The sequence below is a fragment of the Zonotrichia leucophrys genome, chromosome 14, assembly GCF_028769735.1.
Source record: "Zonotrichia leucophrys gambelii isolate GWCS_2022_RI chromosome 14, RI_Zleu_2.0, whole genome shotgun sequence".
Classification (NCBI taxonomy): Eukaryota; Metazoa; Chordata; class Aves; order Passeriformes; family Passerellidae; genus Zonotrichia; species Zonotrichia leucophrys.
The window spans coordinates 6,010,432-6,033,698 of NC_088184.1; the positions used below are offsets into that span (position 1 = coordinate 6,010,432).

Here is a 23,267-nt window from a genome sequence, read left to right on the forward strand (position 1 = left end):
TTTGACTTGCTCCTTATTCAGTCCACAACCAGGTTGCTGCGTCTATTCATCCTGAATTATAGAAATTTATCAACAGAATGGTCCAACCACTGTGACTGTGTTTCTGCAAAGCAAAAGCAATTAAGCATATGTTTAATACACTTGGTAATTCAGGGAAGTAGACTTCTCTCTCATTTTCTATCCAACAAAAAGTGTTAGAGGAGGAAAGATAAATACTTGCACTCAAACCAAACACTTTTGTTTAAGGATTCTTTTCTCTCTGTGTTTACTTTCATCTAACACCAATGAAGATGATATTTTTATCAATTGCAACCACATCCTTCTGAATGTCTCATTCTCATCTGGGAGCAAATTACTGAAATCAAAAGGATTTATGGAAAATTGGATGTCAGTTTGAAAGACAGAAGAACCATAATTACGTAAAAGAAGTAGGCTGTAGCATAAAACTAGAAGCAGCTTCAAATATCAGACTAAGCACCAACTTTTTAAAAGGACTCCATATCAATATCAAATATCATCTTTCCCAGCCAAAGATTCTGTCATTTCAGGAGTACCTGTGGTATCTGCTTTGGTACAAGGATATTTGTTAGAAAGATTAGCATAGCAAAATAATATCTCTTTGTCAGGCCAACTTATTTGGGGCACTTCACTTCATAACTTGTGCAAATAAAGCAAGTGTGAGCATGCTCTGAAGTGTGAGAAAGCAAATCTTAGTATACTATTTCTAATTGGGACAGAACCAAGAAACAATAGAAATTACAGAAAATTCACGTGTTAAAATGTTTTGCCTGTTTTTGAAAGCCCAAGAAGTTCCTCTCTTGTAGCTTTTTCATTTATTGAGTTTAAGATTAGAATCACTGATTCTTCCCTCACTGCAGGAAAGGACAATGACTGAGAGCTGAAATGTTCTAAGCCCAACAGCCCAATCTCAGCCTTGCCCAAACTCAGATGATTCACCCAGAATAGAATAAAATGTAATAATTTGTGCCCAAGCACAGAAAACTCATGAGCTCTTTTGTCTTTGCTATGATTTCTTCAGAAATCTGTGACTTAGACGTCTAAGACCAAATAACAGATAGCCCCACTGGTGCTTTTGGATGGTAACTAAGGCAAAGCAGGGACATTTTAAACCAAACTGTTTTCCTCTTGCAAAGGAGCAGTATTTTTCAATTAGTAATTTTATTTTTAAGAGAGGATATGAGGTTCATTCAAGTACTGTAATCATTTGTATGGGAGAGAATGGAAAGTTAGGAAAATAACAGAATTTGTGGAAGGCAGAGAAAGATCTATGTAGATGCAGCCACAGAAGGGACATTATATAGCCAAATACAGTCTAAAAATATTTTCTGAATTCAGTTAGCAACTGGATTAAATTGGAATTCATGTAGAACTACTATAATATTTTGACAGCATTCTCACAGAAGAAAGCAAGGCTGATAAAACCCTTATCAAAAGCAACAGTGTAGAAACAGCAATGGTAATTTGTCAAAATCTAAAGAAGGCAAAGGGCAAAACAAGCCAATGCACAAAAGTGAGCTATAAACAAGAGTTTAAGCAGAATTCTCTTTAATAATTTAAGGAGTCTGGTAATGAGGTGGTGAATTAATAGAAGCAATAGGAAAACAAAAAGCTATTTGGGATAGCAAGCAGTAAGATTGAGCAAGTACAAAATCAACTGAATAACAAAGTCGATCTTCCTGTCATATCAGAGATCCAATTACACATTCAGCACTGTGCTTTGATTCTCAAAGGACAGGAAAGGAACCTCCCTCAGGCAAGCAGCAGGTTTTAAAGGAATTTTCAGTAAAGCTATAATATGGCAGAAAAAAACTAATATGTGATTTGTTAGTGTATATTTCAAATGACTGACAACAGAGAATGTCAAGCAAGGAAAACATGTCTTTGAATCCTACCTCCCACCACCAAAATCAAGCTTAAGGAAGACATTAAATAAAGAGGGGCATAGATTTTGTATTCCATCAATGCCTCCAGAAAAAAAAGCTGACCTCTCTTATGAACTCTCCCTCTGAAAAATACAAACATGGAGATTTAAGGTTTTACTTTATTTATTTGGTTTTTAAATGAAGTTGAACCAAAACTCCATAGAATCATTAAAAGAGTATTTGTAGATCTAGCATATATTATCTCTAGTACAATGTGAAAATGTTTTACCATGGATAAAATTCTTATTTGAAGGAGACACATCAGAACCAGAACACAGCAGATAACGAGGATGAGGCTGTCACAGCCCATCAGTTACTCAGATCTACTGGGCACAACAACTGACTGGAAAAATCTAGTTACACAAAATCCTGTACTTGTCCACATTCATAGGAACAATTCACAAACCCAGATATTTCAGGAACTGTAATCAAGTGCTACTCTTCAAAAATAGTACTATATTTGACAGATTTTTTTAAAATCTTTTAAAAGTCTTACATAAGGTGACTCTATTCTCAGACAGTTATTTAATTGAAACAAAATCAGTCTGTGAATAAATTCAGTTATCTGCCTGATAGTATTTTGCAAGGCAAAACATTTTACTACTACGCACACCTCATCAAAATACAGTCAATTCCAGCAAACTGGCAGCTTCATCTATGCCTGGAAAAAACAGAGCACAGGCTTGATTTATTGGTGCAGTAAAATCAGATTTCTTCAAAAGTAGAGCTATTTTAGAGAGCTTTATGAGAAGGGGATCTTTTTTGTTTCTTTTGAATTATATACACATCCAACTAAACCAATAACATTAAATGCATTTTAGAAATCTAATAACTCTGTTGCTTGTGAAAAATGCAAAAGCAGCTTCTCTTTTGATGGTGGCTGTAAACAGGTTTGTAAGGGAGAAGTAAAAAATCAACTGCACTTGCACTTTCGAAAACACCCCAATTTTTATTTCCAATGGTCATTTCAACATGTTGCAACTGCAACTTAAAAAATGAACGTTACAACTCAATGACTCAAAGAAATAAAGATACTCTCTGAGTATTTTTATTACAAGTACAGTTTCTTGCAATTCCACTTAAAGTCTTTCATTCATATCAAACATCAGCAAAATCTATTTAGGTATCACCACATTTGGGAAATTATTTGATTACTCACTGTGTCATATTTACTTGCATCATCTCTGTAATGTTCTTTTATGGAAGAGATATGAGAAATAAGCTCTGTGGTTAAATGATGATTCTTGTGTAAGAAAATTCAATTATTTGCCTGCTTGCATTTGATATTACACCACTAATCTGCTCTTCCATGTCTGTGAGCAACTTCAGGGGGAGTGAAGAACTTCCACTTAGTAATTCAGGACTGGTCTCACTGCTGACCCAATGGACTTGAAGATTCCAAACATTGCCCTACGATACCTGGAATATACTGACTATTTATTTTTCCACTTAATGGTTTTAGTGCCACTATTCCAGTACAAGGTATCTTTAAAAATAGTAGGCCCAAATACATCATGGGCCAATAGTAGGCCCAATACATAACAGCATTCTGGGTACTTTTGAACCACCTCATGGCTGATTCTCTTTTCTGCTTCAGGTAAATTCAGGCCAAACATTAAAAGAAACTATAAACACTAAAAGAGGAGAGAGAAACAATGAAAGGAAAAATGCACAACTGAAAGAAGCATGCAATAAAAGAAGCCCAGAGTCTTTGTTTCCTTATCCCACCTCCAACCTTGCATTTCTTTGCTCTATCTCTACTGTTCAGATGCATCAATGGAGAAAACACTCAGCTCTCCAGTGCAGTAGTGTGGTGCTCAGAAGCCAGAGGTATCTGTTACCAAAATAGCTTTAAATGATATCTAAAGATAAGGAAATTGATCTTCAACTCTACAATGGTTTTTCAATTATTTTGTGAACATTAAAAAGATATTAAGTAAAGCTAAACAAGCATAAGTTAGTTTGTAAGGAAGCAAGGTTGAGGATGTAATTTTCCTAACTGAAGGTTTTAGAGGATTCTTTCTCATACTGAAATCACTGTCTTTGGTTTTCACTTTCAGCATCCAAACCAAGAGCACTGTGTCCATGTGTTAACGGTCATGTTAATCAGCACATCAACACAGCACAAACTTCTTAATGTAAAATTCAAAACTCAACAGAACTGTGTTAATGCACTACATATATTAACACACAATTAAATCCACTCAACTCCACAGAAATGCAGTCAGGTTATCTGGACGGGCTGGGGACCATACCTAGGAAAGCAGACGGTGACACTGTGCCGTTGCTCCGTGACACCATGACACTGATCCCCGTCTCCACAAACGGCACCGAAAAGTCAACGACTTCCGAGCGCTCCTCGTTGATGGTGAGCGAGCCCACGGCCATCACTGCCCGGTGGTACACCACCTGGTCACGGGGACAACACACACCAGGGTCAGCACAGAGCTCCTCCTTCCTCCAAAGAGCCCAACCAGACATCGCTGAGTCCTTAGGAACTCTTTTACCCAAAAGAGAACTCACTTCACCAATCATCCCGTTCCACACGTTATTGACTTTTTTGCCATGCTTCCCATTCGTCACCAAGTACAGGTCATATGTGAACTTGACAGTTTTAGACAACTTCTTCAAGATATCAATGCAGAATCCTTTGCAACACTTCTTCACGTTCGTTCCCTCATTAGTTTTGTTGCTGTCAACAGAGAAGACACACATAAATATTCCTGCTGGGAAAAACAGAGGCAGCACAACAGCAAGATACAGCACACTGTGAAACAACATTTTGCCACTCTTGTGAATGACCATGTTTTTCTGAATCAAGGCAAAAATAACCCACAGGATGCTTTTATAGCTATATGGTGTTTGCAGCTCCTGCTAATCATGACAGAGTTGCTTGGTGAGACAGAAACAACATTACCTCACATGACATCCTTCTACTCCAGGATCCAGCCTCACACTCTGCACTGCTCCATCAAGACATACAGCCTGCTCTTACTAATCTCTCTCTTAGGATTAGATTAAACTTTTATTACTTTTACTCTCAAGACATCAGACTACATGTCATTTAGTAATTAAAGAACATGTAAGCTATAAAAAGGCCCAGCAGTTCACCATGCTGGAAATGGATGCATCTTCTCAAAGTGCACCTTTCCCTGCACTAGGAGAAGGTGAACTTCAGGCCACCCTTAAGTGCAAGGACGCCAGTTTTCTCTTCATCTTTTTTTTTTTTTTAATGTTCATTTGGGGACCTCCAGAACCTTTTAGTATATGCAACTTCAGAAGGCAAGGCAGTATCTTACAGCCTTTTGGAAAAATTAAAAATTAAAATAAAACTAGATTAGAACTGAACAAAAAAAAATTTCTCTGGACTTCAGGAAGCATGTGTGCAACCATTTAGCAGTCTCTGGAAATCTTCAGAAGCATGCATCATATTCCCTCACACCTGATCATAAAAATCCTGTTATATTCAGTTCATAAATACACAGATCAAGGCATAGAGCAGGTAAAACACCACTGACAAACGTACACTGATTTCTTCCACTGATTTCTAATGACTGCTATGAAGTTATGGAGAACTGAAAGAAGGGGACTTTTCTCTTGATAGTAAGTCACAGTGTATTTTATGCTGGAGTAGTTTATTCTATACCAAATTTCAGCATAAACTTAACATTTTCATTAGGAGACATTTTCAAATTGTTACAGACTAATGAAAGCAGGCGTATCTCAACACAGCTGGAAACAACTCAACGAGGACTCATTAAAACAGTCCCATTTTGGAACACAATCTTCTTCCATGTGACTGAAATAGGCTGATTTTCATTGACTTTGAATTTACAATAAACTTACTACCTTGTTAATAACTCAATGTGACTTACACGTGTATAACCAGAAACTCTCAACTTTTTAAAAAGGAGGATGTGCAAAGAGCATTCCATGAGGAAAAGGGGGAAAGGGAAGGGGGGAAAGGAAGGGGGGAAAGGGGAAAAGGAAAGGGGAAAAGGGGAAGGGGAAAAGGGAAGGGGAAAAGGGGAAGGGGAAAAGGGGAAGGGGAAAAGGGGAAGGGGAAAAGGGGAAGGGGAAAAGGGAAGGGGAAAAAGGGGAAGGAGAAGGGGAAGGGGAAAAGGGGAAGGGGAAAAGGGGAAGGGGAAAAGGGGAAGGGGAAAAGGGAAGGGAAAAGGGAAGGGAAAAGGGGAAGGGGAAAAGGGGAAGGGGACAAGGGGAAGGGGACAAGGGGAAGGGGACAAGGGGAAGGGGACAAGGGGAAGGGGACAAGGGGAAGGGGACAAGGGGAAGGGGACAAGGGGAAGGGGACAAGGGGAAGGGGACAAGGGGAAGGGGACTATATTTTTTGAAGTCAGGAAAAGAAAAGGGAGCATTGTGTATTTACTCACTTAAGTTTGACAAATTTGCGGCAGGGCACGGTGTTTTTTTGGCAGCTCTCCATGAGGGGATCCACATCCTCCACGATGACAAAGGGAGCCTCCTCCAGGGTGACAATGCTCAGGTGGTTGTCGTCGGGGTCGCTGTCGGCGAAGGAGCTGAACCTCGGCCACACCGAGTACTTGAGGCTCAGCGAGTTGTTCTCCCACTTGCCCACCTGCAAGGCCAAGAGCCACAGGCTGCTCAGAGCTGCGTGATGGTGCTTGAAAAAGGGGAGCCAATATTAAGTGGGCTGGAACACAGGTACAGGGAATTACATGGCCAGGACAGTTGGATTGGGGTTTTGTTGTTAAAATTACTTTAAAATTTATCAGCAATTGCATGAAATGAGAAAATGCACAGTGGCAAAGACAAATAAGGTACATTATTCTAATAGGTAACTGTTTTATACCAACTGGGTGTTATCAGTTAATACCATCTATCCCCTGGTGCTACATGCACTGAAATTTGACATTCAGCTCTTCTATTTGAACCAGAACAGCAACCAAATACTCTATTTGCAACCAGGACCCATTTGAAGTTATAAAAAAAATATTTTTTAAAAAATCAACCAAACAAACAAACCCCAAACAAAAACCCTAATGCACACTCACACCTACGCATCTGACCAATAACAAAAATAATCACAATGTCATTTCAGTATCTTCCCAAAGAGAAGACTCTTGTGTTCTTATACATTGAAAAGCCATTGCAAAAGCCTTTACCCAGGCTTCCACTGAAGCCAGACCAAACCACATTTTTAGTAAGAATTTCCATTAGAAATAACTATTTTCCATCAGAAGGAACTATTTTATCCTTCCAACTGCTGGGTACTTTTAAGAAAGCAAACCCCACTGCACATGAAAATTTCTAGCTTATTTACTATAAAAAATATCCCTTCTAAATTAACCCACATTTCTTTCCATTTCCAGATCACCAGAAGGAGGTTTATGATTTAAATATTTTTGAGTCTAGTGTTTTCGTCCTCAGATTGTTTAACTACTTTCTATCCAGAAATCTAATTACATGTTTTATCTGATGACAGATAATATAAATGAGCTAGCAATCCACATAATTTATAAACCTAATGCATTTTAATAATTCTTGAGCTGCTTAAGCTAAACAAATGACAACATAATCATAAGACTGTTCAAATATCTGTTTTGCAAGGAAAATGGTGGAAATTAGCAATACAATAAAAGACTCAGGCCCTTAAAAAAATTTAAAATTGTTATCTACATTCTGTCTTCTAAAGACTTGAAAATTAATCACAAAAATTCCCAAAGAACATGATTTATATCCATTCCTATTTTGGGAAGCCTATAAGCACATGACCTTTGCAGTTTTCTTTCCATCCTGTTTATAAGTCAAGATGTTTTACTGAACTTTCATGTAGGAGGCAGAAATGTCAAATCTCTACTCACTTAAATTAGGAAATTCAAAGTATCTCAAGGGAAGTAGGAATTCTCACTCAAATCAATGGGAGTTCTGTATATGATAACTGTGTATATATATTTCTAGTATGAAATTTAACCAAAGCCTTTAGGAGAAAAGCCAGTTCAGCCCCAGGGGAACAATCTATTGTTTCTATAAAGAAACCAGTTTAATTGTGGAGGTGTGGTGAGCAGTGGCAGTGCCAGCAGCGTGTGCTGGCTTACGTGAGCTCACACGGTGTCGTCACAGCCCTGAGCACAACACGGAGGTGACCATCTGGAATGGGAGGATTCCAGCCAGCCCAGGCCCTCAGACAAACAGCAAACGTGCCAAGGGATGCCAGGGATTTCAGAAGTGGAAAATGCGCCTGTCTGCCTATTCCACACATCAGCAAGGAAATGTGATGGCATTTGTGTGGTCAGGAGGGCAGCAGATCCCAAACCACTTGGGGCAGGATGCTGGGAGGAGGCAGATCCTGATCCTGGGGCACATTCCCTGCCAGCCACCCCTGGCATCTGCATCCCTGTCACAGGGAGCACTGGAACCACCCCAGCGAGGTCACCAAGTCCTATCAAGAACACAGATTGCTCTGGTGTTATTAACAGAAGAACACCAAAGCTGATGATATTCTGATATCATTTCTGATATTCTTTCTACTTCAATGGGAGCAACTCCATTTTACTGTTCTGAGGAGGATATAACCAGACGCATTTAAATGCCTGGATCTGGAGAAACACTTATTTGTTTTGAGAGTTGCATCTATGAAACTGCTGTGTTGAGGTAGTAAACACAGTAGTATGTATTTGTAAACCAAATTTTTAAAAAGAAAATTCAAGCTGTGGGTAACACACTAAAAATGCAGATATGATCCATTACAGAACTGTCAACATATCCATTTACTGTGCTATGTACAAATGACACAAAATATCCAGAGACTTATAAAAAATTTCCTTCATTCCTAGTTATATTGATAATAAATATGGGTTTGATCCTAGAGAAATACAGAAGGTGACCTTCACTTGAAGAAAGAAATAGAAACATTTCTGTGACAAATTGTGTCCCAAACCATAGAAATCCTCATTTATAGCCAAAAGAATGGAAATTACATTAAAAATATGGTTTTATCAACACATCAAACTGTTGATTCACTATGGTAGGTGCAAAACTCATCTTCAAGTAAAGTCATGCAATGGTACATACAACCATTGTATTTCTTTTGAACTTGCACATTCTTTCCTATTTTCTCTGACTTCACACGCAGTCTGGAATATTCCCTTTGGTTTAATCTCCACAGGATGCAAAAAGGAAAGAGGAAAATAGCTGAGAGAATGGAAGAGCTGGTGTGAAGTCAGACTGAGGTAGCAGCCACAGGGTGCTCATCTCTTCTCATCCAATGCTGCTCCCCACATCTGACTCTGGCACAGGTGCTTTGACCACCCCATCCAAGCCTTGTTATCTTTGGAAAACTGCAGCCAAGGAGAGTGAGAATGAAGATTTTGGTGTGATAATGAAAAATTTAGTGTGTTTCTATGTGGCAGACAGAGGCCTGCACGGGTACACACTGCTGTACCTCAGAGTCCCCTCCTGCTGCATCCCAAAGAAGTCTCTGAACAATGCAAGGATGATTAACACAGCCCTGCTCACACACCTCAGGGAGGCCATCAAACCAGAGAAAAAGAGCAAGGCCAGATCCTGAGCAGAGCTTCCCTGTGTGCCAGTGCTGGCACAGAAAGAGATTCTGTCACACCAGCATATCTCACCAAAAACAAACCAATACCTCAGTCCTGTCACCCTCCTCCCAGCAGACGGGAGCTGTACACAGCACACACCCATCACCCCTTTGTTAGAAAAAATGTTACATGACAACAACGATACTAAATGCACTCCCAGGACTAGCCAGCCAAACCTTTCAAAAGAGAAAGATTTTTCAGGGATGTTCCTTTTACATTTAACACACATACATTGCACAACAATACTTTTTGAGCTGTCTCAGTTAAGAAAATAGTGCTGAGCAAATAAAAAATCTAGCCTATCTTGCTTTATTGAAAAACTATTTACTACTATTTTTTCATTACACTTTTCCACTTAAAAGAAAGAGCTACTATGGCAAGCTTTAAATCAATAACTAAAAAGCTAAAATAGATTTTTGTCAGGTTAGCAATAACAGCTGCAGAACAAAGCACAAGAACAAAACCCTTCCTCCAGACACAGCATCTGCTGTACACCACCTGCTGCAAACCTTTGTGCCACTTTTATGTTTCTGAAGGTCCATATTTCACAATGGCACTCTAAATTTAAGTGACAAAATATGATGCAAGCAGTTCCATGTCTTATTAATAAGAAGTGGTTTTGAGTCCTGAATGGTTTGAAGACATCCACTTAAAGACTTTGAAGTTTCCAAAATTTGCTGCAAAATTCTCATATGGGGAATGCAAATGTCCTGCTCCTCCCTCATGGCTGCTGCTGACACCATCAGGAAGGCACCAGTCCTGTGCCCAGCAGGGCTCCAAGGAAAACACAGCATCCAGAGAGATTATAAACAAACAGGAGGAGAAATAAAAGCTGCCACCTCCTGCAGCCTCATTTTTCAATACAGAATTATTAATTAGCACTCACCAAATCCTCCGGGGCTGGTACAGTTTTGGTTCTGGGCAATGTCCCAGATAACTCTGTGCAGTGCCAGAGCTCAGGCTCATACCAGAGAAGCCATTTTAAGAGTTGATTATGTCATTAGAAAGAAAGAGAGATAAACAAATTGACAGCTCATTCTTCCATCTCCCAGTAGGGGAAGATTTTTTGTCACCTCTGCACTCAGTGAAGACCTTACAGCTCTCCAGAAATGCCCAGACAGACATACCTTTACCTTCAGAGAGGGAGAGCTGACCTCAAAGTCTTCTGTTCTCTAATATATAGGTGTAAAGAACAGGGGCAAAGCACACCACCTTTGCTTTCCATGGGAGTTATGAGTCCTTTACAACAGCAAAGAGGTGGGATCCTCCTTGGGAATACATGATTTAAGAAATGCTGCATAATAGTTGGTGCAATTCAAACAATTCAGCAGAGTAAAGGTCAAAGGAAAGGCCTTTAGGCTAGGCAGAAGCTCACTGATACAGAAACAACATGCAATTTTCAGCTGACAGTAAGTGTCAGGACAGGCATATTTACAGCAAGGCTAAATACACAAAACAACAAGGATGGAATACAGGGAATGACAACCCAACAGATGTTAGAGAGCATGCTGCTGCTTCTGCTATGGGCAAAAAGAATATATCACATTACAGCACAGAGCTACTGACAAAAGATACCCCAGCAAACAGATTATTAGCTCAGGCAATTTCATCTGTTCTAGTTAAAATATCTGCATTTCTCACCAGTGTTAGGGAATATCCATCAGGAGACACAAGGATCTCTCATCTGTCATGACCCTTGCTTAAATCAATCGAGGTTTCACAAGAAATTACCATGGAGCACCTCACTGACTTTTTTATCCCCACGGTACTCTGACAAAAAGCTCTGTCAGAAATTTGCCTGAGATGGGGTTGGGTTTCTCAGCTCCTGCCCAGTGAAGCCAGCCCCAGGAGCTGTCTGTTCTGGGCTACATGACAGTGGATGTTGGTAGCCAGATGGAGCTCTCCATGAAGACCTTGGTTCATTTATTCCAGGCAGGAACCATGCACCCTCTGCCCACTCCTTCCTACTTAGATACAAATGTGTACAACCCCACACAGAGCCTGTAAACCTGGCATATGCTACTTAACCGGAGAAAAATCCAGTTCTGCATTAAATCCCGCATTAGTGGAAAGTTAAAGATGACAGGCTCTGCTTAGAATAAACCTGGATTTAAAGGAACAGTTCTTGCAGTGGTGTTTCATTAGCAATTGTGCCATGTAGTATGCAAATTCACCCAGAATACAGACCATCATGGTAACTTTATCTGCATCTACCTGGAGCATCAGTAATTTTTCATTATCTTTACACATGGAACACACTCATCTTTAAATGCAGTCTTCCCCACCTCACTTAACATATGTGATACACACTGCTAATTAAACTGCCTACTTTTGCCACTGCTAATCATATTCTAGCATATTACTTTAATATTGGATTGACTTTGTTTATTTCCACATTAAAAATATGCTAAAAAAAAGGGAAAAGCCAGACTAGCAGACTGTGAGGTTGATGGGCCAGGTGAGACATGCAGGTCCCACCTCTCTGATGTAACATGAAGAGGGGAGCTGCAGCTGGGGCTGCTGAACCTCTGAGGGTTCCTGAGCACCAGCACAGTGATCCTGCAGTGCTTTGCTGATATTTGGGCAATACTGCTAACTCTGGTAAATTTATCAAGTTTCACTTTAACGAGCACATTAAGCTTGTCGTCTTAAAAATCTCTTGCCTGAGAACAGCATCCCCTTTGCCTGTCAAGAATTTGAATGTCAGTGTCAGAAGTTTGAGAGCTGCTTTAGGATCTGTCAAAATATCTTGCTGGATGCCTGTGAAACATGCCCAAAAAGTGATTTTTTCAGTCTTCAAACTATTATCGTTCAAACAGCTTTCTTTAGCATCTGATATGGGACAAACCCCTCAGCCAACCCCACTTACATGTGAAGTTACCACCTCAAAGTTTCAATACTGAGTAAAGAAAAAATAACTTTTTTTTCTGAGGGGTGAGATAAATGTTCTCCAGCTATGGTAGAACAGCTTCTCTATAACCCTAAGCTTTAAGTGAAGTATATCAATTCTGAAACCAAAGAAAAATTGTATTTGAATAAAAGCAGTTTAAAAAAAAAGAAGAGTTGGTTTTAAAAATAAATCTTGAATTTTTAGGAGGATACCAGGTAAAAAATTCTTCACTTAAAACACAATTACTCTTTCTACATAAATAATAAATTTAGCTACTTGCAGTATGCACATTAGTTACATTATGAGGATTTACAGGCTGTTGCATTGTCATTTTTTCACATGAGTAAATTATTTAATTAGATACTAAAACTTGATTTTTCCATATAGGATTGAGGATATTTAATAAGACTTCAATAAAACCATTCTGTGATATCCCTGCTACACTGTAAGAGAAAGGAGAAGCAAGTGCCTGTCTGGAAACTCAGAGCAGCAAATGTTAGATCTCAGATGAGTAACTTTGACAGTTTTGAAATTGAGCAAAACAGCTCAAGGAGAAAGGAACAAGAGGAAAGAAATTGCTTAAGAGATATGGGGTAAAACCTGCAACTTGGAGAGAACACTGAGACAACACTAGAGAGCTGTTCAAACAAACCATGTGGAAGAGAAAGGCCTCCTCAATCTCTCAGTCAATGGGGCTGAAGTGCATGGGGACACTCTGCTGAAAAGATGTGGGGTGTGCCCAGACAGCCCAGAGCTACATCCAGCGTGCCAGGACAATTGATCAGTCACTTTATTTGTCCTCATCCACAGAGGCAGGATCAGCCTGTGGTCAGGAGAATCAGCCTGGTGGTGACAGAGCGTTCTTGGCCGCCTCTCACGGCTGCCCTCTGACAGAATTCCTAATTAGAGCTGGCCCCTTTCCACAGCCCTTCTGGAGCAGCGCCAGAGCTGCCCTGCCCTCACTCCTCACCCCACTGGGCACCAGCAGGGCTCCAAAGAGGGCCACACACCAGCACACACATCCCTTTCTGCTCCTCCTCCTAGAAACCCCTCAAACCCGACAGAGAGCAGGAAGGGATTCACCAGCTGGAAAACTGCAGAGACAAGGCCAGGACGAGCCTCCAGGGAGCCCAGCACTGCAGGCGAGTGGGCACTGCTGCCCTGCAACCATGGCAGGCCCTGCACAACCCACCCCAAACCTCATCCTCCGACAGGGACTCACTGGAAGGTTAAAACAGGCTCCAGTTATTTCTTGGAAATAATTTTGATTCACATATCCAGTATTTCTTTGCTGCTGTTAGATTATTTTCCAAAAAAAAAAATCAAACCCATCTCTCCTTGTCCTTTGAATGGTGTCTTTAGAGAAGTTTCAAGGTACAAAATGTATGAAATTATTTTAACATAAGCATTGTTGGCTGCCTCTTTGAGCCTATTTTCTTCCTTTGGCACCTCATGCTAATAATATTCCCCAAGCAGTGTAATATTTTTCCAGAACATTATATATGATATGCAGACTGTTGAAGAATTTTAAAATAGGGTAAGAAATTTTCATAACAGTTAGTGAGCAAATGATTCCTCCAAAGATTCAGATTGACACATTTGGAGAGGATTAAATTTATCCAGAGAATTAAATTTGCATCAAATGAACATAAAGAAATACACAGCATAATCTAGGACTACTCTCTGTGTTTCTGCATGACTAGCATATTTATTGAGATGTCCTTCAGTAATTCTGATTTTGTCATTATTATTCATCATCATGAAAAGTCTTGTAGTCTTATAAACTGGAGTTTTAAGCTGATTCAATGGGGTTTTAAAACTATAAGAAAAAGAATTCATAAATTTCAGCAGCAATTTAGATAATGCAGAATTACGTCTCATGAATTTAAAATAAAACTGGTGGATGATTAGATGTATGTTTTCCTACAGTCTTATATTACAAACAGTTTCCTAAAACAAGTTTTTAAACATAGGGCCACAGCCTGCAAAACTCAGAGACAAAAAAATCACAGGCTGAGACTGGAGTTTAAAAGAGATGATGCTTGTGGTAAACTTTTTCATTTACTACTTGCATATATGATTAACATTGATGCTAGAACATTTTTCCTTCTAGTCTATATAGAAGTCTATATGGAGATCAGTTGTCTACCTGGACTAGTCAAGATTCTGAATTTTTTAGGTAAACAGGGATAGGATCATTTTCCAATTCAACAGGAACTTTACAAGTTGGGGGTTTTTTAAGTGTGCTTTTACTTAAAAGTAAAAAGCACACCCTTTTTATTACAAAAACTGTCAAAAAATACAAAATCAAGAAAATAAAAGGGATGGAGTGGTCAAGATATAAGAACCCATCCAAAATCAAGTAGCTGACGACTAAACTTTTGGACACTTTTCAGTTATCCATTTTCCATTGCTACATTTTAAGCAGAACTGGAAATGCAAGGTGCGTTTCATAGAAATCTGAACTCCACATGGCTTTTCTTCACTGATCTGTTAAAGCTCATCAGATATACTCAGGATGGTGCAAAATGGTCCCCTCTGAGTGCTGTGGCACACCTGCAGGAGCAGGACCCCTGAGCTGTGACAGGAATCCATCCCCAGGCCCACAGCAGCGCTCACCTTCTCCCACTCGCGCTCGTTGTTCAGCACGATCACCACCAGCCTGGGGTGCGCCTGGTACCCGTCTGCTGTGAAGGACAGATCTCTGCCTTCCCACGTCACATTCATCATAAACCTGCAAGGCAAGGAGGAAAAGTTCATTGGAAAATTAATGGGCTCTCCGTCCAGCAGTTATCGAGCAGCAAGCGCAATCACCAGCAGCACGGATGAGGAGATCCATGCACCAAGCCCAGCTTGGGAATCCTGTGCTTGCAGCGTGGGGACTCGGGGCATTCCAAGGCAGTTCACAGCTCAAGACAAAGCAAAATATTGTTGGTGTGTGAATTATAATGCAAGACATCATTTTTAACAGCTTCCACGTTACATATGATTAATCTCTCCCCTCCCTGAATAATCTTTCTGGCACTTTGGACAAGCTCACCAGTTTTTCAGGAGCATTTTAAACAAACCCACATCACCTCTGTGGGTAGCGTTGTAGTACTGCGTCACTGAGTAATACTCAGAGCAAATACTCAAATCATCCAATCTGTGCTCCCCTGTTCAGACCTCCAGAGTCCTGTCAGCTCCTCCCAAAACTGGAGCTACACACAGTGGTGTTGTGCGACAAGCATAAACTCCACCAATGCCAAAACCACACATGAAAGCTTTGAAGGTGTTGGTAAATATTCAGTTCAGTAATTTCAGAAGAAAAAGGATTTATGTTTTTATTCTTTTGTGTTTAGCTTAATTTTCAACAGTTTTCAAAAAACATATGAATTAATTAGTATTTCGAATAGGGACAAATTGAAGGATACAAAATAAAATACAAAATAATGAAATTTTTTTAAATTTCGTTGAAAAAAATCAGAACTCCGCACTGTTAGTGTAAAGCTGACAGGGCTATCCCCACAGTAAGAGGTAGAACTGCAATTCAAAGTCTTGGGAAGAAGACAATGCATCCCCCAGCCCATCTCTGTGGTCTGAAGCTATTCACATTGAATTGCTCTGAATTGTCACTGTTTAATTGAAAGAAATTCAGCCCAAGACTGATGTAGACAGAAGTTCAGATGTCCATCTTATAGAGAGATGTGTTCTGAAGGGCAGAAATTCACTGTTATTCATACATTACCCGTAGTGATTTACCCACAAGACACCAATACTGTTTTATATGTTTATATTGGTTTGGAGGGGATTTTGGGGTTAGTTGGTTGGTTGTTATGGCTGGCTTTTTTAGCAGTAGTGGCAGCACAATCTCCTGGGGAATGTGACACAGACAAAATTCCTCAGCTCCAGATTCAAAGGAGAAGGCTTTGTATTGACATAGCTGCCTGAAATCCCAGTAGCAGAAGCACACTAAATAAACATATATAGACCCAGAAGAAATAATGGCATTGTATCATAACAGTTAATAAATAAATGTGCACCTGGACAGCCATATTAACATCATTCAGCACCAGTTTGACAGCAATTTGTAAATTCACCCATTGTAATAACTCACATTTCATTACAGACTTCCAGTGTCAAAATTTTCCCCTTGACAGAACTTTGCTGTCCAGTTGAACTAATTTCCTGTATATTCCATTTTTCATCCAGCAGTGAAAGATCTTGCTTGGGAACAAAAAGCTTGTCTGCCACCTTGAGAGGCAGCAAACACCAAACAGGATTTACTTGTGCTCACATGTAGGGAACCAGCACAACATTCACTGTGACCCAGGGAGTGAAATGCCCGGGCAGTGAGCACAAGAGGAAACCAAGGATGTGCTGTGAAAACAGGCAATACTTGCATTTGCACCTCTGCACCCTGCCCCAGTTCACACCCATGAGGTAAAACCCCTCACAATTAATAAATCACCTGACAAGGCCAGGCAGAAACTGGAGCTGAAGGCCAAGCAGTGTGTCCCCTGCCAAGGGACCCCAGACACACACCCTGCACTGCACCAGGCTTTTGTGCTCACCTGGGCTTTTAACCACACTGAAAATGGTCACTGGACTGGAGTTTGAACCCTTCCTCAGTAGGATCACCTGATTTCAAACACCACTCGTCATATTTCGGGCTTAATGGTCAAATTATTTCAAACACTATTCATCATATTTTGGGTTTAATGTTCAAATGTCCTAGCCCGGAAGCCAGGCAAGGGCCACCACAAGGTGCAGTGCTGAAGCTCAAGTGTTCCAAAAAGACTAATATGAACCACAACTCTAAAGTGAAAAATTGAGCTCAGTGTATATTTTAAATCATGTGAATTTACCAGCTATTAAGTAAGGAAACACATTTTGCAAGGTTTGAGTTTTTTTTTTTTAATTCCCTAATCTGAAAAGTCTCTTAAAATTGTGTTCTCTGATCCTGATACAAAGGTGCGAGTGACGCACTCTGAGCTACCCCAGATTCTCACACTGCAGCAATAAGAAAGAACTTCAAAGAGATTCTCGTTTCCCCAAGCACATTCTTCTGTACAAAATTCATCAGCTGCTGTGTTCTCCAGAAATCAATGCCTTCAACCTACACTTGCTTTTGAATTGTCATTTTTCCTCTGCAAAGGACAGAAGTCCTGCTCTGTTTTACTGGCCAAGATCCCAAACTGCTTTTCCTACAAAAAATGCCCAATGCTCGTCTGCTCCTGGTTAGGAAAAATGCTGTGAAAAATTTATATTATGTTACTCTTCTAGAGTTTTAAGTTTACCCAAGGTTAATTCTGTACAGGAGGTCTCTGGCTTGTGAATTGGATAAAATATATTTCTGAAGTAGCTTTGGAAATGCAAATTCCTGTTCTTAACTAAATGAGGTGTTTAGTTATTTGAACTCCTTACTTTGATGGGGCAATTAGTGACATACCTTGGATTTGCAGTTAATCTGTTTTCATTCCTCATTAAAGCTACAGCCTTTGCAAAGGCACGACAGCACAAGGCCTTGTGATGGTATTATGACACTGAGAGCTTAATTAACTTTTGCAAACTGAAATTTGTAAGATTCCCCAGGTGATACAAAATGGCACCATTTTTCTGACAGAAGTTAAGCTGGTCTCACATCGAATCCAAAACAGGTCTTTTATCATGCAAAGAACCAAACCTTAACTATGTATTTAAAAACACTTTTAAACATTTATACAATTCTCTTTTGTTTGTCACCTTCCCCAAAAAACTGAGAAGTGTTGGAACACCACAGCAAAGCACTTTTGCTGTTGTGTTCACAGCAAGCCTTAGAAGCACCCAGGTTACAAACTTCTCTAAAGGTTTCCAATTTCATTTTTCTAAGCCTCAGAAAGATCAAGTAGTTCACACAGAGCTTCAGATTAATGCCAAAACTGCAATATTTATCCCTGTCAAAATTCTAGCTTTACCCTGAAAGCCAGAACATACTGAAAAAGCTGGGGTTTCTTACCCTGTAACTACAGTATCACAACTTCATTGACTGCAATTCAATTAACAAATGGGTGAAGACTGCCAAAGGGATCAGGGCTCAGTTTTCTGAGCACTATTTGCTTGGATCCAATATTGCTGACACAGAGGCACCTTTCTGGCCAGACTCCTCACAGGAGACATGGACTTCCTCATCCATGAGTGTTTGTTAAGGATTTCCTATACTGGATGAGAACAGCAGAAATCCTGGAGCAGAATCTTTGAGGTTTTCTCAAAGAAAAAGCAAACACGTTTGCAGGCTATGGCATTTCTTTTAGTTGGGCATTATTTCAAGGAAAAAAAATATAATTTTATGTAAATTATTAAGGTCACTTTGTTCCAAACAAAGATGACCCCTAGCCCTGGTTTCAAAAACTTCTCAGGGTGACCTGAGAAAGCCACCAAGGACAGAGTGGAAGCACAGCAGAGCAATCCCATGGCACAGAGGTGGGTGTGAGGGCACCTGTGAAGCCTCAGCACTGTCCAGGTGCTCTCTCTGGGTGCCAGGGAGGAGCATCCTGAGCAGGGACCCTCTCCTGCCCACCCACCTGAGTCCCAAGGACCCTCCAGGACTGGTCAGGCTCAGGAACACAATCAGCTCTGCATCAAAGGGCTTGTCTATAATTAGTGTGAAATTCACCCAGAATGCAGCTCCCAAACACACCAGCAGCTGGGAAAAACAGAATGGGGAAGGCAGAGGCATTGATGAAAATGTGTCACCTCTAAGCCACCTTCTGAGGAGAGAACTTAATCCCTAAACCTGTGAAACAAAGCACAGGGCCTAAGAGCTGCAGGGAGCACAAAGACCAGGGGACTCCTCTCTGCCTTGAGTTCAGAGCTACATTTTCTGCCCTCAGATGAGATAATCACACTTGATAAACTCCCCAGGTGCCATCATCAGGGACTATCATTTTTATTTAGCATCTTCTTCACCGTGGGGCAGAATTTCAAATCTCTGAGAACTGCAGACAATGAAGAGAAGCAGGAGAGGCTTGGGGAAATACATCTTGCATAAGAGAAACTCTCCCTCTTCTCTCTCAAACAAGGAATTTCCAAACTGAGATTTAAAGCAGATGAAATGCCTCAAAACCAACATGTTATCTGGAGATATCTCTTTCCTGCAAATAGTGTAATCCCAACCATTTTAATAACCTAGACAGCCAGCTGATCTGGGCTTGGCATTCACTCAGCCTCATACCTAAAAAAGCAGGAGTGAATGCAAATTTTGTCTTTTCTTCTCTATCTTGTTGAGGCTCTGAACTGCTGAACTTCCTTGCTATGATTCATCCATGACATTTGAATGATACTTATCAGTAGAAACCCCCAAGACACATTATTTATCATTAAGAAACAGATTTCCTCTGTAAAATTAAATCAAAAAAACACTTAATGTAGACTATATAATGTGTGAAGTACATACAGAAATACATCTGCAATAGAACTCTGTTAAACAAGGTACTGATGCATTTTTTCAAGTCAATTCTATATCTTATGCTATGTAGGATTTTTTTTTTCTAAATTCAAATCTTTTGCGGTGATGCAGAGTCACTTCTTCCTCTTGTGCATCCTCCTCCTCCTCCTCCCAGCCCTCATTCCTGCACAAGGGTCCCCTGCTTTGGAGCTGTGTCTCCCTAGGCCTGGAGCCAGCAGGATGAGTAAAGCTTTGGGAGGATCTGCTCAGTGACTGTGCAAAAGGAACAGCATGCCAGCTTTGGGACCTCCTGCCAGCTGCTCCTCCAAGCACTCACTGCCCTGGCTCTGGGAAAGTCATCCTGCCCCAGCTCTGCGGACAAACAGCAAAACTCCTGGGGAACCCTTCTGAGAGGGAGGCAAAGGGAGGGAGCACAGTTAGGAATTCGGGCATATCCCAGCTCCCTGGGTGTGCCACAGGTGAGTGTAACTGAACACCAGAATGTTTAGCAAGTTAATTCTATTATCAGCATCAACATTCCAAAACCAGCCCTAATTTGATCACATACTGCTGCACCACCTCAGAAGCATCCCCAGCTCCTCCCCATGATGTGTGCCTGGTTTCCTGCCAGGGGATGGTGCCTGCAGCAGCTCCAGCTCCAGGAACATTCTCTGATATGCTGATGTTGAGCCCTGAGGGCAGGCTCCACTCCACTGCCAGAGGCCGTGCTTGTTCTCTTGTTTTAAATTATTTCAATTATCACAATAACAAGGTAATGTTCTAATCCAGTAACTGTTTGGTACTTTCTGTTTCCTAAGCTGACCAAACCTGGGAGAAAATTCTAATACAGATTTTCAGTAATTTCTTGAATCACTTTGTAAATAAACCAGCACCATGCTGGGGTCTCTGGGGCAGTGTTCCCCTACAGAGCCTCTCCTTTGTTACCTGTGAAGTTTAGTTTTCCTTTGGACTCCTATATAATTAGCTAAATATCTATACACCTTCAATCATCCAATAAAGAAGATGATACATATTGTTCCCAAGTCTTCTGACTAAAATGAACAAATCCTCTATAAATTGGCTGTTGATCTGTAAGTGGGAAAATATTAAACAGATTTGCTGGATTATTCATCAAACCATTGTGTCCCTTTAATCGCAGATTTTGCTCAAAAAGAGGCAAATCTATCCGTCATGATGGAAGCTGGAATCAAAATATTGAACTTGGTGACTGACTATCAGGACAAGGGGGACAGCAAACCCTCTCCCTCTGAAGAAGGTGCTGTGCTGAGGGATAGCAGCAGCACAACAGCAAGGACTAATGAGCTTTTGTCCCTGGCCCTGTGGACTGCCCATTGCTCCTGCTCCTGGGATGACAAATAAAGGAAATTGTGCTTGGGAAGGGTAGGATACCCTCTGAACCTACGCCCTCACTGCTGAAGGAGGGGCCCCTAAATCCTCTCTACAGCTGGGCTGCATTGCAGAACAGAATCTTACCCCACATGGCAAACACCTGACTACCTATGGGCAGACACATCTTTTTGCATTTCAGGACCAGCAGGGTTGGAAATGCTGCAGTGAAATGTCTCTCCCGGGGTCAGGATTTCCATACACACCATGAGTACTCTTGTGAACAAAGCAGCACCATTTCAATGCACAAAGCAGCAGCATTTTCCATGACTGGCAGGGTTATTGTGTTTTGCTGTTTGTTTGCTTCTGTGTTTTCCCTTTTTTAGAGAGAAAAAGAGTTTGTTCAACTGACTTGGCATTAATGAGGTGCTAATTCTATTTATCCTGCTGTGCCAGTATTTCACACAATAGTGGTTTTCTGCCTTGCGAGACCTGGGTCTTACACTGATAGAAAAAGATGATCTGAATCAATACAGATACAAATATACATATATATCTGTGTTTTTAATGCATTGGAAATGAGCCCTGTATTTTATTATAAATCCTTTATTCATAGGGAAAAACTGGCTTTCCTATGTGTACCAGAAATGAGCATTGATCAGATCATTCCAAAAACTAAAGCAAACCTTATTTTCTTCTGGGTCTAAGAAGCCAATAAATGCATCTCAGAATTGCAGTGATGGGGGAAAGACAAATTGTGTGCTTCAAAACAAATATATCTTCAAACCAATTTAATACTCAAAGGATTTGAGAAAGAGGGAGGAGGAGCTTTTACGGCTTTCTTTGCATAGAATTTCTTCACAAACAGATAAAATGGCTATCTAGATGTGCGAAGTCACACTTAAAGCATTATTAACTTCCATTTACAAGCAAATTAGCTATTATAGCATAGCCTCAGAATACTATCCTGGGTTTAAAGCTGAATTAGACTGCCATTACAATAGATGGAGCCTAAAATTCCTGGGGTTTGTCTATATTTTGAGCTTTGTTTTGCTCAGGCATCCCCTTACACAGCCCCTTCCCTGACTTCCACTGAGTTCTCTGTTCCTGAGCTTGCAGCAGCATCCTCTTGATGCACCCAGCACTGATTCCCTGATGAACAGGGGGTAGAGCACAGCAGACCCGAGGTCCATAATTTATTTACAGTTCCTTTAGCCCTTTCCACTGGAACATCCTCCAAAATCCTTTCCTCAGGTTAGTTTAATAATACAGAACATATACATTTGTCTTGTAGTTTGCAATATGAAACTGCACCGTCTGGGATCTGAAACTGTGAAGATTCCATTTCAAAATAAAACCCCAATTAGGCCATTGATTTTTCATGTAAAGTAGAAAAGTAAAATTAACGATGAGGATGAGAAAGTCCAATGAATTTATGTAATTCACCTTGGCATGGAGAGCCTGGTCAGCTCCCCAGGATTACTTAGTCCTGGTAAATGCTTGTATGTACTTGACTTGCTAGCAGATTATATGTGACAGGAATAGTCTTGGGGAGTTATTACATAAGAACGACTATTTAAAGTTTATTTATTTTGGTATAATTCTGACATTTCTAAATTAAAAAACAGCCTACTTCTTGTTCTTGTGGTGTTGGAGAAGCTCAAACAATCTCCAGTACAGAAAAGGCATTTTTACTTCATAGCTCAGTGTTTCACATCAGGAGGAGACTTTTTTAACCACAGTGCACTACAGCTTCTCCTATTAATAATTCCTGGGTGCATCATGCACTGCGTGCTGCAGAATCTCCTGGTGAAGTCTAATCTCACTACCCCAGCACTCACAAGCCCTGTTCTTGTACTCATGCAGGTTTAATGAGAAAATAAAGATTATTTAGAGAAATACAGCTTATGCTGGGTTCTGAATACTTAATTCAAGTCTACACTAGTGTATTAGCCAAACAACAGGGTAGGAGCCTTTTTCAAACCAGGGTCAAGTTTTTGTGCCCCTTCCAAGAGTATTTTAAACCCCAACACTTATGACAGAATACAACTTAACTTTCACAGAAACTGGAGTTCAATTATTAATAGTGCCTGCTTGGT

At 40.4% G+C, this 23,267-nt stretch overlaps 1 protein-coding gene across 12 annotated transcripts in view; it reads right to left on the reverse strand.

Annotated features, from left to right (window-relative positions):
• GRIN2A (glutamate ionotropic receptor NMDA type subunit 2A) overlaps positions 1-23,267 on the reverse strand; it is a 185,526-nt gene that overhangs the window by 47,189 nt on the left and 115,070 nt on the right. For all 12 annotated transcript variants that reach the window (XM_064726408.1, XM_064726410.1, XM_064726407.1 and 9 more), the window contains 4 exons: positions 15,036-15,150; positions 6,335-6,540; positions 4,467-4,635; positions 4,199-4,352 (listed from right to left, as the gene is read on the reverse strand). In XM_064726408.1, the coding sequence (XP_064582478.1) occupies positions 4,199-4,352; positions 4,467-4,635; positions 6,335-6,540; positions 15,036-15,150 (644 nt within the window). The remainder of the gene's footprint in view (positions 1-4,198; positions 4,353-4,466; positions 4,636-6,334; positions 6,541-15,035; positions 15,151-23,267) is intronic.